The sequence below is a fragment of the Dendrobates tinctorius genome, unplaced genomic scaffold (genome assembly GCF_039654945.1).
Source record: "Dendrobates tinctorius isolate UK_male_01 unplaced genomic scaffold, ASM3965494v1 ptg000074l, whole genome shotgun sequence".
Taxonomy (NCBI): domain Eukaryota; kingdom Metazoa; phylum Chordata; class Amphibia; order Anura; family Dendrobatidae; genus Dendrobates; species Dendrobates tinctorius.
The window spans coordinates 17,899,121-17,911,420 of NW_027361742.1; the positions used below are offsets into that span (position 1 = coordinate 17,899,121).

Here is a 12,300-nt window from a genome sequence, read left to right on the forward strand (position 1 = left end):
GTACCCAAACTGTTTGGGGTCCTTTTCTTTGTGTATGTATTTACTGTTTATCTGACTGACACAGGAACAAAGTCCTTTCTTATACATAACCCAAATTCTGTGCAAACGGAAAAATAGGTCTGCAATAAGAGACTTAAGTTGATATGTTGTACTTGGAGAGCACTACATTTTTTGTGACTTTTTTTTTTTTTTTATTTCCCTTGCACTAGGAACACGCACGGAAAGCCCTAGATTTCATCTGGGAGAAGCGGCAGCGCAGCAGTAATTTGGTGGGTGTAACGATAAACATTCACAGCGGAGACTGGGTGCGTAAAGGTAAATATGAAATCCAGCGCTCTCCTGATAAAGCACCAGGAAAAGTCAAGGGATAATTCCTTCTCTTGTACTGGTCAAAATTTGTGATTTAGAAGTTACAAATGTTCTTCTTTTTTAAGAAATGTAATTAAAATGTTTGTTTTTTCCCATTTTTACGGATCAATAAACACTTGTCAATTCACCTTCCCAAAAAAAAGTTTGCAAAATGAATCCACATTGTTCTATATTTTCTATTTTTAAGTATAAACTCGGACTATGCTTCTCTATCGTTTCATTGGAGGGACACAGGAAACCATGGGTCTATGCTGCTTCCACTAGATGGCTGACACTATGCAAAAATGTTAGCTTCTCCTCAGCAGTATACACCCACCGACTGGCACAAAGTTATTCAGTTTTAGTTTTGTCAGTAGAAGGCAGGCACTGGCTTGGACTTAGGCCCGTTTCTACCTTAGACTTTTTTTTTTTTTTTATTATTGAGTTCCCTTTTTCTTTCTTACACATATTGTGACGGCGATAGAGTGGAGTTGTCACTTTGATCTCCTACCTAGAGACCGAGAGCTCAGTGTGGAGTTGTCACTACTGTATCCTCTCTAGTCTACAAGGCAGGACTTTAACCACTTAACACAGCAACAGTGTTTGGGGCCCCCTTGCGGACAGTCTTTGCCACCAATCCCTTACCCGCTGGCCCCCCCCAGAGCCACACAGAACAGGGAGGGAAGACCAATCTATTACCTGCCAGCCACCTGACAGTTTGTGCATGAGACCACCATTGTCGATCTTCCATTACTGATCTATGAAGAAGGATTCAGGATCTTGTTCTGGCGCTCAGGAACTCTGTGCACGTTTTCTGAAGTCTTTTCATCCTTCTGCCTGGCGACATCTTGTAGTCGCTTGCTCGCGCTCAACTTCCGCAGCTCCCACAAACTCTGCAGTTTACCCCCTGGCACCGCTGAATCACTGCCACCATCGGCTTCACCAGAGTCTGAATAAGCTCTGCCACCAGGCTATAAATCCCTCTGGCACTTTTCTCTTTTCCAATGCCTAATTCCAGAGAATCTCGCTGTTGTCCTGCATTTTGCATGTTTTTGCTGTAACAAAAGGTTTCCTTCTGGTTAGACCTAGTCCCTCTGCCCAGATTGCAGCCCACCCCCCCCCCCCCCCATGCTATCCTCCCAGGAGCCCTCCACTGCCCACAGCAAGAGTTCGCCACTCTCCCTGTTTGAGCCGCAGCTCTCTCTCAATCAGTCGCTGGCCTAACCAAAGTATCCCAGACCTTGGTCTCGGTCATAGAGCGACTACCCAGTCTTGCCTCTGCCACAGTGATCCTTTCCACTTCCCTGTGCATTCTGGACCCTCCGATTCCCAACAGGGTAGATAACGTAGGAGGTCCAAAAAGCGTGCCTCCACTAGCTCATCGTCCAGTTCTCCCTCGCCTTCAATGCCCCACCAGGATTCCTTACCGCTCACTCTACATTCTCCAGCACTCGAGCGGCTTAGGAGTTAGCCTCGCGTTCTGAGTGAGATTCCGATCTGGACTCCGAACAAATCTCAAAACTATAGGACATAGTTAATAGTCTTATTCTAAGCTGTTAATTATGCTTTTAATGTAAATGATCACTCGCTCTCTGAAAAGACAGAATCCTTCAGAAAAGCTTCCCTGGGTTTTCGCCAACTGCCAAGTATTAATGGGAATAGGAGCATCCAGAGGGGTGTATTCAGAGAAGAAAACTCATGAAGGTCTTGTATCCTTTTGCATCCGACCTTCTACAGATATAGGCTCGTCACTAACACCATCTTCTCGATTTTGGATGGAGCCTTGCTAAAAGAACCCTATGAGAGGCACACCAAGACTCTCGCCGAATCTGCCTTTTGAGCTTGCAGGCTTGTCCTCTCCCCTTTTTTTTGGCGCGACGTGGGTATCCAAGTCTGTTTCAGCCTGGGCGAAGCTCTTCCACCCGGGGATTCTATCTTGGTGCTTCTACTTCCAAATTTGCAGATCTAGCAGACCAGATCACTCACGCGGGGAAGTATCTCTTGTCTGCTTTCCTCGACACAGCCACCTGCTCAGCCCTGGTGGCCGGCAACATCATCACCATCAGCAGAGTCATATGGCTGAAGGCATGGAACGTGGACTCTGTATATGTGGAAGTTTACTTTCTTAGATGGCAACCAGCAGGACAAATCTCCAGTCCGACATAAAAAGGGAACTTCGCTTCAGGCCAGGCCCCTCCAGGTGTCCATGTATTAACCAGCTCTGATCCTCCAGGCACATATCTAACAGATTCTCTTATGCATGACGGGCCGCCCCCACCTGAGAAAACAACTCAGGGTGGGCACCATCTCTTTTGGTTCTGGGACGAGTGGCTCTCAGTAATTGCCTACACTTGGGTTTGGGACGTCGTCTTCTATGGCTACAGTAGTCTCTGATCCTGGCCCAACACATTGTTTTGCTGGGAATGCTGTTCAACACCGTGCAGGTAAGCATTTTTCTCCTTGAAGAAAAGTACTCTGCGCTACCAGGACAAGGTGGTTCTGCGTTCCATCCCATCTTTTCTGCATAAGGTGCTTTCCTCATTTCACCTAAGACCTCTTTCTTTTTTCCTTTTGTCTGTCTCCTTCTCCGACGAATCGGTCCCTAAGCAAACTGGATCTGGTGAGAGCCCTTCTTCTCTACCTTTCCAGAACGGCACCCTTCAGACTAGCGGTTTCTGTTTATAATTCCCGACGGTCCGTGAGGCCTCCCTGCTTCCAGGTCTACCATTGCACGTTGGGTCCTTTCTGCCATTCTGGAAGCCTATTAGATACGGGATAGTCTGCATCCACTCAGTCACAGATCGCACCTCTTGCACAGTGGGGGCCTCGTGGGCCATCTGCCACCAAGCGTTAGCTTTGCAGTGCTGCTACATGGTCTTCCATTCATACCTGCGCAAAGTTCTACAAGTTTCACTCCTACACCTCTGCAGATGCAAACCTCAGTATAAAGTTCCTGCAGGCCATAGTGGCCCAAGCTCCGATTTTAGGGTACCGTCCTTTTGCCCACTCTTGGGACTACTTTTGGATGTCCCATGTTTTTTTATGTCCCCCAATGAAGCGATTGAGTATCCAAAATCTTAAGTTTATATAAAATCTTTCTTTCACCTTCATTAGTGGATACAGCAGCCGCCCTTGTATACACCTAGCTTATTGTATCAATGTTGCTTCTCCTACTGCTTTCTCACTAACTAACTGATTACTTTGTGCCAGTTGGTGGGTGTACCCTGCTGGGGAGAAGCTAACATTTTTTGCATGATGTCAGCCTCCTAGTGGCAGCAGCATATACCCATGGTTTCCTTTGTCACCCAATAAAGGTTCTGAAAGAGATTTTATGGTGAATACCCCTAAACTTAATTTTCTGGCTGAAGAGGTTCAGAGGTTCGTTGTCCTTTGTTCAAGAAATAATCTTCAAAAGCTTTAATACATTTCTTTATAGTATTGTTTCCCTGTTTGGCCACCTAACTAAAGGCTCATGTACCCATCAAACTAATGTCCGCAGAACCACCTGATATCGAAAGGTACAGCCAACAGTCTAGTGTGTATGGGGGGGGGGGGAACCTGACAGATGATTGTCGGGTGCATTAAAGGAGTTGTCCGGTCCAATTTGATAAGTTTACAGTCACTCTGTGTGGCTGCAGACTTATGAAACCCCCCACAGTGCATGCACTGTGCACTGTGGGGATGCTCTAGTTTCTGAGCTGGTATCGGAGGGTATATATGCATTATGCACACTCCTGGCCAGAGCCCAGCCAGTGGCACATGCACTTATATGGAGAGAAACCGCACCTGTTACACTATCTCTGGCCCGGAGTATGCATACCTTGTCCCAGCTCTGAAATCGACGATTGGGACGGGTCAACCCCTTTTATTTTCCCTGCTACAAGTTGCTGCCAGAGAAGCCTGGTGCAGTCTCATATAGCACACAGGAGCACTTGGCCGGCTGAGCACTCTCTGGTGTGGGAGTGTGTGGCGAGAGCTGCTGGTAGTCGGTGGGACCAATGCTCAGATCGGCAGCTATCTACAGTGTTCACTATGGTTGAGCAGCTCCGTTGCTGCTTCTGTAGAGTCTGCTCTAGTAGTAATGAAAATGTACACCGCATATTTGTGATAGGGCCCCACCCTACTTTATTTTTATATTTCATTCTACTCCCTTATATAGCGCTATTAATTCCACTGCACTTTACAGCCATTCTTGACTCTATCAGTAATGTCCGTGTCTAATTTCCATAAGCATACTCTAGTTGTATGTGTCACTCACATTTCTTTCTGTGTTCTTTGTTGCCACAATCTGATTTTCTCGTATTATCTACAATGTATGTTCTCATTTAAGACAGTGGAGTTGGCGCAGGAATAGACTCGTACTATGAATACTTACTGAAGGCCTACGTGCTGCTTGGTGATGACAACTATTTGGAAAGATTTAATACAGTAGGTGGATTAAAACTATACTGATGCTTTATAAAGGAAATACATGAAGTCTGTGCACTGGCACTTCTGGAAGTCTTGCTTTGTGCTTCTGATTTATCCTGTACATAGAGGCTCCCATATTTAGTCTGCAGTCATTCCTAAATGCTTTTCCTATAATATTATTATTATTATTATTATTATTATTATTATTATTATTATTATTTATTAATATAGCAACATTGATTCCATGTGCTGTACCTGAGATGGGGTTACATCAAAATACAAATATCACTTACAGTAGACAAAGTAACAATGACAGACTGGTACAGAGGGGAGAGGACCCTGCCCTTGCAGGCTTACATTCTACAGGATTATGGGGTGGGTTGGGGGTTTAAGTAGCTCCGATGGTGTTCAGATGGCCACGTGGTCATTACAGGTTGTAAGCTTTTTTGAAGGGGTGGGTTTTATGGTTCCGTCTGAAGGATCCAAATGTGATGGTGGATATTCGGGAGAAGTCTTGGAGGCGATTGGGTGAGGAGCGAATAAGGGTCCCGTTACACATAGCGACGCTCCAGCGATCCCGACAACGGTATGACCTGGTAAGGATCGCTGGTACATCGCTACATGGTCGCTAGTGAGCTGTCAAACAGGCAGATTTACTCAACGACGCAGCAACAATGTGGCGATCCTTATAACGACCTCGGCGGTCGTTGGGACCTTGTCACACAGCAGCTATTCTGACGACTCAGACCTCGATAGGCGTGTTTTCTAAGTCGACAACCAGGTCACTCGTCATTGTTATGGCGTCAAACACAGTGATGCATGCTGGCCAGCGGGACACCAATGATCAAAAAATGGCCTAGGACATTCGAGCACGATCAGCAATATCGTGGCAGGGGGACGGTAGCCGCTAAGTGTCACACGTAGCGAGATCACTGGCGAGGTCGCTGTTGCGTCACAAAACCTGTAATGTTTCAGAGATCTCGCTAACGATGTTGCTATGTGTGAAGTACCTCTAAGTGTCGAAGAGAGGAGGTGGTCTTGGGAGGACCAGAGATTACGTAAGGGAAGTTATTGAGCGTTTAGTTCAGAGATCTACAAAGGAGAAAGGTTATGGATGGATTTGTAGGTCAATGCTAGTATTTTAAACTGGATACGCTGGGAAATTGGGAGCCAGTGAAGGGATTTGCAAAGAGGGGAAGCAGGAGTGTAGTGACACATATGACTTGTGTTGTGGGCTCTCCATTCTGGTAGTTGCTCACGAAGCGTCTGAGACTTTCTGCACTTCATTCAGTTTGACGCTGCAAAACTGTCTTATTGGAGGGCAAAAATGTAATTTATTTATTGCTTTCTTTGGCAACAGATATACAATTAGAGGATTGAACAACATAAAAATAAATGATCTGTAAATCAAGGCATATTGGAAGATACAGACTTGAGGGGAGCAGTGCCGTAATCCTGTCCTCCATGGCAGCCGGTCCTAACTTCTGTGCCCGGCATCCTTGGTGCATCTTCCGATTACTTGCCCTTGTTACGTTATGATGGAAAATGTGTATTGAATAGCTCCTCTTTAGTACAGGCATAAAATAAAGGATTTCAGTGATATATTTTACAGGGTTTTAGTTGTAGCCCAAAAGCATAGATAACGCAAAAATAAGAGGAAAAAAAGGTTTCAAATTATTCAGTGTGCAAAAGATCTGTTTTACTCACAAAAATGAAACTGCGGTCTGGTGGTGTTCTTGAATACATTTTCTCTCTGCTGGTTTAGGCTTGTGAAAGTGATGAGGGGGTCTGTGAACCTGCAGAGTGTGCGCAACTTATTTTACCTGAACACCTAATAGATATGAAAAAATAAAAGGTGAACTAGATAACCCCTTTAAGCGTGTGTGTACATGATGTTTCCTAGGCGAAGCCTCTACAGGAAACCGCTTGTGGTCTTTTTCCTGAACAGGCTTTGCTGGTGCTTCTTCCATCGCTTTCTGCATCTTTTCACTATGCTTTCCCCGAGCGACTTCTGGCGGAGGCTTCCTGGAAAATGAACGTGCTGCTTCTTCTATCAGCTTCATGGCTTCCAAACTCTGAAGCAGTTAAAAGAAATAATAAAAGCTTAAGCATGTTAATTTTCTGTGCTGCTTTTTCGGGCAGATTCCAGGTGGAATAAATCAGAAAAATACTGCGCAAACACCCCTGCATCTTCCTCCCTTCATGGTCTAAAGTATTGAGGGGTTTCAGCACTATGGGTCCAGGTAACCCCAGGCTTCAGTGATTTCTGAAGGTGCTCGTCCCGTTCACAAGGTACATATCTGGGCAGACAGGAGACAATGAGGATGGTGCAACCCCCACCCTGTGGGGTCTTTTAGGGATTGCTTTACAATTCTCAACACGTATACACCAGGTAAAAATGACCAAAAGTTAGTTCAGTCTCATTGCCCCGTGTGAGTGCGTAGAGTGGTCACAGGCTCCTTTGTCATTGATCACATCTTTTATGCTGACGTCATATCTCTCAAAACAGTTCACCCACATTCATCAAACACTATCGCACAAACAAATAATGTTGATTAATTAGAATAATTATTGCCCCCATCTCCTTCCCTCTAAGGTCCTCACATGCATGTACACTCCCTATATCCTCAGACACTTCAGGTCTCCCCGATGCTTGTTCTTGGGATTTCTGCACAGTTATAATGATATTTTATATTAACGCTGTTGCACTGCTCTTTATTTTAGCATTATGATGCCATTATGCGCTATATAAGTCAGCCACCGCTTCTACTTGATGTTCACATACACAAGCCCATGCTCACAGCTCGCACATGGATGGATTCTCTACTTGCATTCTTCCCTGGTCTTCAGGTATACATTTTTACATAATGTATTAAATGCAGATATTTGCTTATCTTCTCAGTCATTTGTTTGTTACTAAAGTTAACCAGAAAAATTAAATTAATGGCTGGAGATTTTAGCACAAGTATTCATCCATCTAATTAATGTATGCGGATGTTACCCAGGTTTCCCCGACCACACGTGTCAGGGGAGCAAAGGGTCGCTCAGTTGGATGTCATGTCGTCTTGTTTTTATGGCTGAAAGCTACTGCTGGATATTGGCTTACTCCTCTCTCCCCATTCAGAACACACTTAGGGGCAGCCAATGGTTAATGTGAATGGGGGTCACTATGGAATAGCTGTGGTCCAGGTAATGTTCAGCCATCTGCTATCTAATGTGTATGGTGGCTAGCTTTAGTGTGGAGCGAGAACATCTACCATATGTATTTTATTTATAGAAGAGCTCTATTTACACCTATAAGCTGGTTGGATTATTATTGGTTTTTCATCTTTAGGTTTATTTTTATAGTTCAGTGATTTGTTAACCGGTGCCCATTAATGCCAATATGTAAACCATGTTTTAAATGAAAGCAGTTCAAATGGCAAAATATGTTGGCAGTTCGGCTAACTGCAGGAAGTCTGTCACCACGAAGATGACTTATCATACTAAGCATGGCTGCTCGGTGCACCCTTAGGATATGTTCCCACGGTCAGTATTGGCAGCGCATTGGACGCAGCTCCGCCCAAAGCGCTGCCGGCTTTTGTTCGCGCGGTGATTCCACATGTGTTCATTGAACCATGCGGAACCACCGCGTCCTATACATAGGACGGTGATATTTGTCTTGCAGAGACTGAGCGTCTCTGCAAGATAGACATGCTGTGGTCTGTAAAGACGCGCCGACTGTCCGGTTTCGCAGGGAAGCCGGAGGCGGCCCTGCGCGCATAGTGGAGATGGGATTTCAAAAAATCCCCTCCACTATGCTGTAACATCTGGCCACTCTGGATTGAATGCTGCAAATGTACACAGAGTCCAATCCACAGCAAATACTGACCGTGGAAACATACCCTTAGCGTGGCCAGATATAGTTCAGGGCACCTTCCCACCTACTTGTTTTCCGATCTCCGCTCTTCTCTGGATCCTGTAAAGTCAGAGTTGGCACCCAAGAGGGAGGATAGGGAAGAGGCTTACCAAATTTGTATTGAAAATTTGAATGTCAAAAGATTTGATGATCTCTAATAACTCCAAACATTATCAGAGCTGTTCTGGCTGCAGACATCTACCCTGGGAGGTGTTGTAGCCTCTACCAACAGAAAATGGGGCAAGATATACACGATAATCTTATGAAGGGGCACCACCACTTATGGCTTGTAATGCTTTTACGTTTAATGATTGGTTTTGGAGGTACAGGCTCCGGGATAAGTAGTTTCTCATAAAGGACAGTGGTCCATTTATTTCACAGGTTAGCCTGTTAACTACATCAGGGTTCCCCAACTCCAGTCCTCAAGGCCCACCAACAGGTCATGTTTTCAGAATTTCCTTTGTATTGCACAGGTGAAGCAATTATCACCTGAGCAATAATAAGGAAATTCTGAAAACGTGACCTGTTGGTGGGCCTTGAGGACTGGAGTTGGGGAACCCTGAACTACATGACGCTGGAGCTTACGTTGCTTGGTTTGCTGCTTTTGTTAGCTGCTATACTGTTTCTACTAGTATCAATACAGAAGTATATTGCCAAACTGGAGCTATGTTTTATACTTTTTTTTAAATAAAGGTCCTTAAAGGAGACATAAGACCTGCTATAGAAACCCATGAAATGTTATATCAAGTCATAAAAAAGCACAACTTCCTGCCAGAGGTAAGATAATGTTTGTACAGTGTGACCAAGAAGTTGGTAACTTTCATACTGCATTGACGCTTCCGTACAAAAGCAATGTGTTTCTCAAATTATGCGAATTGCTTCACCTTCTGATCTCATTAAAGTTGTAGCTGCTGACTTTATTGGCGATCTGTACATCCCAATTATTTTAATAAGAGACATGCAGCTTTTCTACTTCATGAATGGAATTCTGCCGTGAATGTGACCACTGCAGGCAATCACCAGCAGTAGTATGCTTATTAAAGGGATCCTCTGATTTCGGAATAAATTCTTGGACTTCTGTGCGCTAACAGATAAAATCACTAATCCAGTATTTTGGAGAAAGATTAATCCATTTATTTCCCAACGCGTTTCGAAATGTATACCATTTCTTCTTCAGGGGATGACATATATGATCAGACAGAACAGTCACGGATTATATTTCCGTTTTACTGACTGTGCATCCCTATTGGGAGGTAGGTTAGCAGTCTGGAAGTTCGCAGCTGATCTAGACTTAGAGGATTCTTCACTGGAGGCATAAGAGGTAACAGAGGTAGATCTCTTTCTGGGGCGGTTATTATATAATCCGTGACTGTTCTGTCTGATCATATATGTCATCCCCTGAAGAAGAAATGGTATACATTTCGAAACGCGTTGGGAAATAAATGGATTAATCTTTCTCCAAAATACTGGATTAGTGATTTTATCTGTTAGCGCACAGAAGTCCAAGAATTTATTCCGAAATCAGATGTTGAAGCGGCTACAGAGTTGACCTTTGGACGTGCAGCAAGCAGATTACTGATCCTACATGTTTTAATCTCTCCTAAAAAGGGTGAGTAAAATTTAATTTACTTTTTCTACAATAACCCGGATAAGACCCTATTGCGCTTTTTCTGTTCCTTCAGCTATATCATATTAAAGGGATCCTGTCATGACAAACAAAAAAAAAATTCTGTCCTTACCGGAAGCCATTGTGCTTGTGTAGGTAACTTTTATGTGTAGCTTCTATTCTCCCTGCAGTGGTTTGCTTCTAGTCATCGGTGTGGCGTTGCACAGTCTGTGCTCTCTGAGATGACCTCCCCCTGCTCCTTGGGGGACACACTACAAAGCAAGGGAAGTAATGGCAGCCCAGATGACTGGAAGCCAATGTTTGTGTGGGGAGAATACAAGTTAATTTTCTTCCTGCAGCCGTACTTCCTAATAGACTCCCACATTTATTGAAAATGGTATTTACCTGAAAATTGGCAACTAAGTCCTGACTGCAAAAAAGTATTGTTTTATGACCAGTTCCCTTTAAGTCATATATTTTGTGGCTCCTGGTGTGATGCCGCAACTAACAATTGTTCATTCCACATGAGCGCTCATGTTTTGTCTTGTATCAGAAATTGATTTACATGCTGTTCTACTCCTACTTTCCCACCATTGTGTGGCCTGTTTCTAAGCTCTGTGTATATCAGCACAGTGTCTGATCTCTGTTAGTGTTCCCTTTTCTCCCTCCAGTAAGTTACTTGTGTGCTTTGGTCCTCTACACTGATTCTAATGTGATTATGTACATGTTTCAGGCCTTCACCACTGATTTCCGAGTGCACTGGGCCCAACATCCTTTAAGACCAGAGTTTGCAGAAAGCACTTACTTCTTATATAAAGTGAGAACTTTTACTTTAGAAAGTTACTAATTTGGAGAAGTATTTGTAAGGTTTAATTTTTTTTTTTCTAACGTATTAAAGGCAACTGGTGACCCCTACTACTTAGAAGTGGGAAAAACAATCATTGAAAACTTGAACAAATATGCGCGAGTCCCCTGTGGATTTGCAGCTGTTAAAGATGTGCGCACTGGAAGTCATGAAGATAGGTATGTGCAGTACACTGTAGGATGGACCTTTCTTGAAATTTGTGAATTTGTCTACATATCATGTACCCTATATACTCGAGTGTAATCCGAAGCACCTAATTTTGGCACGAAAAATTGGGAAACTTATTGACTGCCGGTTATGCATTGTCCCCTCATCCCTATCCTGGTGTGCTCGGCCTTCTCATCCCCCATTTTGGTCTGCATGGCCCTCTCATCCCCCATTTTGGTCTGCATGGCCCTCTCATCCCCCATTTTGGTCTGCATGGCCCTCTCATCCCCCATTTTGGTCTGCATGGCCCTCTCATCCCCCATTTTGGTCTGCAGTGGGCCCCCTCATCCCCCATTTTGGTCTGCAGTGGGCCCCCTCATCCCCCATTTTGGTCTGCAGTGGGCCCCCTCATCCCCCATTTTGGTTTGCAATTGGCCCCCTCATCCCCCATTTTGGTTTGCAATTGACCCCCTCATCCCCCATTTTGGTTTGCAATTGACCCCCTCATCCCCCATTTTGGTTTGCAATTGACCCCCTCATCCCCCATTTTGGTTTGCAACTGATCCCCTCATCCCCCATTTTGGTTTGCAACTGATCCCCTCATCCCCCATTTTGGTTTGCAACTGACCCTCCTCATCCCCCATTTTGGTTTGCAACTGACCCCCCCCACCCCCCCCATCCCCCATTTTGGTTTGCAACTGACCCCCCCATCCCCCATTTTGGTCTGCAATTGACTCCCTCAACCCCCATTTTGGTCTGCATTGGCTGCCCCCCTCATCCCCATCCTGGTCTGCATGGCCCCCTTAAGGGAATGAATATTCACTGCTCTCCACACCTATTGGCGGGCAGCTGTGCTCACGCTGTGGCTGACACTGTGCGCGCTATGACAGAGAAATTAATATTCACTGCCAGCAGCGGGCACAGGAGTTAGCCTCAGCAGCCAGCTCCTGCCTCCTCTGACCTCCACTGCTCCGCCGCTGCTGCTTCCCTTCCATCTTCTGTGACAATGATTCAAGTATAAGCAGA

The 12,300-nt window shown here is 44.8% G+C and overlaps 1 protein-coding gene across 3 annotated transcripts in view; it reads left to right on the forward strand.

Annotated features, from left to right (window-relative positions):
* The window catches only part of EDEM3 (ER degradation enhancing alpha-mannosidase like protein 3), a 146,714-nt gene that overhangs the window by 64,545 nt on the left and 69,869 nt on the right, over positions 1 to 12,300 (forward strand). For all 3 annotated transcript variants that reach the window (XM_073582904.1, XM_073582903.1, XM_073582902.1), the window contains exons 8-13: positions 210 to 315; positions 4,679 to 4,776; positions 7,483 to 7,608; positions 9,350 to 9,433; positions 10,996 to 11,079; positions 11,161 to 11,285. In XM_073582904.1, coding sequence (XP_073439005.1) covers positions 210 to 315; positions 4,679 to 4,776; positions 7,483 to 7,608; positions 9,350 to 9,433; positions 10,996 to 11,079; positions 11,161 to 11,285 — 623 coding nt within the window. The remainder of the gene's footprint in view (positions 1 to 209; positions 316 to 4,678; positions 4,777 to 7,482; positions 7,609 to 9,349; positions 9,434 to 10,995; positions 11,080 to 11,160; positions 11,286 to 12,300) is intronic.